The sequence below is a fragment of the Cyprinodon variegatus genome, unplaced genomic scaffold (assembly GCF_000732505.1).
Source record: "Cyprinodon variegatus isolate N-32 unplaced genomic scaffold, C_variegatus-1.0 Scaffold46, whole genome shotgun sequence".
Taxonomy (NCBI): Eukaryota; Metazoa; Chordata; class Actinopteri; order Cyprinodontiformes; family Cyprinodontidae; genus Cyprinodon; species Cyprinodon variegatus.
In genome coordinates, this window is record NW_015150499.1 from 1,722,758 (window position 1) to 1,724,779 (window position 2,022).

Genomic DNA, 2,022 nt, shown 5'->3' on the forward strand with positions numbered 1-2,022 from the left:
TTTTTTTTTTTTTTTTATACCTTTATTTTTACCGGCAAGTCAAAATGGTGGCCTGATAAGTGGAGTAACCTCATAGGAAAGGGAAGTAGGGCTAAAATAAATAAAATACTTAAGTAATACATACATAAAATATAATTTAAAACACAACAGACAACCCCAAAAATGTCTATGCAGAGAAGCAGCTGCAAGTGTCTCTCAACAAGGATGATATAATTGTTTTGAAGGATGAAACTGAAATTAGTCTATCCAGTTTAAGAATATTTTGCAGAGCGTTCCAGTCACGAGCCGCACCAGATCGAAAAGAAGTAAAACTAAAAGTAGTCTTGGTTTTAGGAAGTAAGTTATTGTAGATGTAGTGAGGACCTGGTGTTGTAAGTGACAGGCTTTGGCTCCAGCAGGTGACCTTAATCAGGTGACCTGATTTAAAGGGGTGTTTTAAATAAAGATGAACCAGTGAATTTAGCATCAAATGTGAATGGAGGGCCAGTTAACAGATGAATACAGAGCACATTTATGGCAAACCTGATGGTGGAATGGTAAAGACTGTCACGTTTTGGTAGAGTGGACTTGCAAGCAACCCTATTTATAGTATCTCCATAGTCTAAAATATGTAGAATGGACATTTAAAACCTTGTTATGAGAATCAATATTTTTATACAAAACACTCCTTAGTAGAAAAAACACCCCTCTTCCTTAGACACCCAGCAGCCTTGCAGGTCTGAGGGCTGAATGAATTAAACCCAGCATAGATTCATATATTTAAAAAGGAATCAAAAGCAGATCGATTTTTTTCCCAGCACTAACAACTGTCTCTGTTAAAAAGCCTGGTGGTAAAACTATCTGAATAGTGCATTTCTGACCGTTTTCTCCAATGTTCTCTGGCTTTGAGACAATGTTTCTTTAAGGCTCAGATTTCCTCAGGAAACACGCACATCAGACAAACATTCTGCGGGCAGACCTTCATTACTGATATCTGCAGTCAGCTTGTGTTCCACAGAAGCTCTGAAGCAGTAAGTACAATTTTTGTTTTAAAAGTCTCACTCTCTCTGAAAAAGAGAATGTAGCTCTAACTTAAATGAATTGCTGAGTTGATCCAGCTTAATTGATTTAGTTAAATAGTTACCACGTTGAATTATTAAGTCAGGCTTATCTAAAGACATAACCTTTACTCTGAATGAACAGAAACAGAACTATACCCTTAGATTTTATGCTATTTAAGCTATGAACTCCATGTATTGGATTTTTCATTTCTGCATTGAGTTTACGACCCAAATTTCGACAGAGGGAGCCAATAAGGACCAACTTCCCTTTTTACAGTAAATGAAAGTGAAAAATTGTTCGCTCCAGCCACGGACTGATGAAGACAGGATGTTGCTGCTGCCAGCAACAACGCCCTGCAACAACACTCTGTGTTTTTGACATGATCAGACAGTTGGCTTAGGAAAATACCACCTTAAAGCCACAGATGATTGTTGAGATTTATGTTAAGCTGGACAAAAAGCCTTATTTGGTTTTGTTGGAATAAATTCAGTTTGTTTTAGTGGAAGTTTTCTTTGTTTGCTGAGAAATTGTTGTAAATTCACATTTAGGATGTTATCCACTTTAGATGTATGTGCCACCGTAAACGCCTGCAAAGTCTCATGCTGCATGAGTTTTTCCCTGTTCGTTTCCCTCAACAGGTTCTGAAAATGTCTCTTTCAACTCACCGTCAGTGCACAGTGGAGATTCAGAACAAGACATCCAGCGTCATCCTGTCTGAGCCGCTGTGAGTTTTAAAACAGACGTACACCCAGCATCCAGGACCAGAAATAAATAACTGAAAATGTTTTGTCATTATTTCCTTTCTATCTCTTCTTTCTTTCATCTTTTCTCTTTTTTTTCCTTTTCTTCTTCTGTTTTTCTGCTCTATTTACATTGCAGTGTCCATATAAACTGTAAAACTCCCTGCATAATTATAATAAAGCAATTTATATGCATGAAACAAGTGGAGCAATATGGCAATTGCCATACGGCTACACTTGT

General features: G+C 37.2%; 1 protein-coding gene across 1 annotated transcript in view; it reads left to right on the plus strand.

Moving 5' to 3' along the window:
• Positions 1 to 849: 849 nt before the first annotated feature.
• Positions 850 to 2,022, plus strand: part of LOC107082030 (DELTA-sagatoxin-Srs1a-like) — a 5,095-nt gene continuing 3,922 nt past the window's right edge. Inside the window, exons 1-2 of the mRNA XM_015370452.1 lie at positions 850 to 1,010; positions 1,680 to 1,765. Of these exons, the coding sequence (XP_015225938.1) occupies positions 1,689 to 1,765 (77 nt within the window). The 5' untranslated portion in view covers positions 850 to 1,010; positions 1,680 to 1,688. The remainder of the gene's footprint in view (positions 1,011 to 1,679; positions 1,766 to 2,022) is intronic.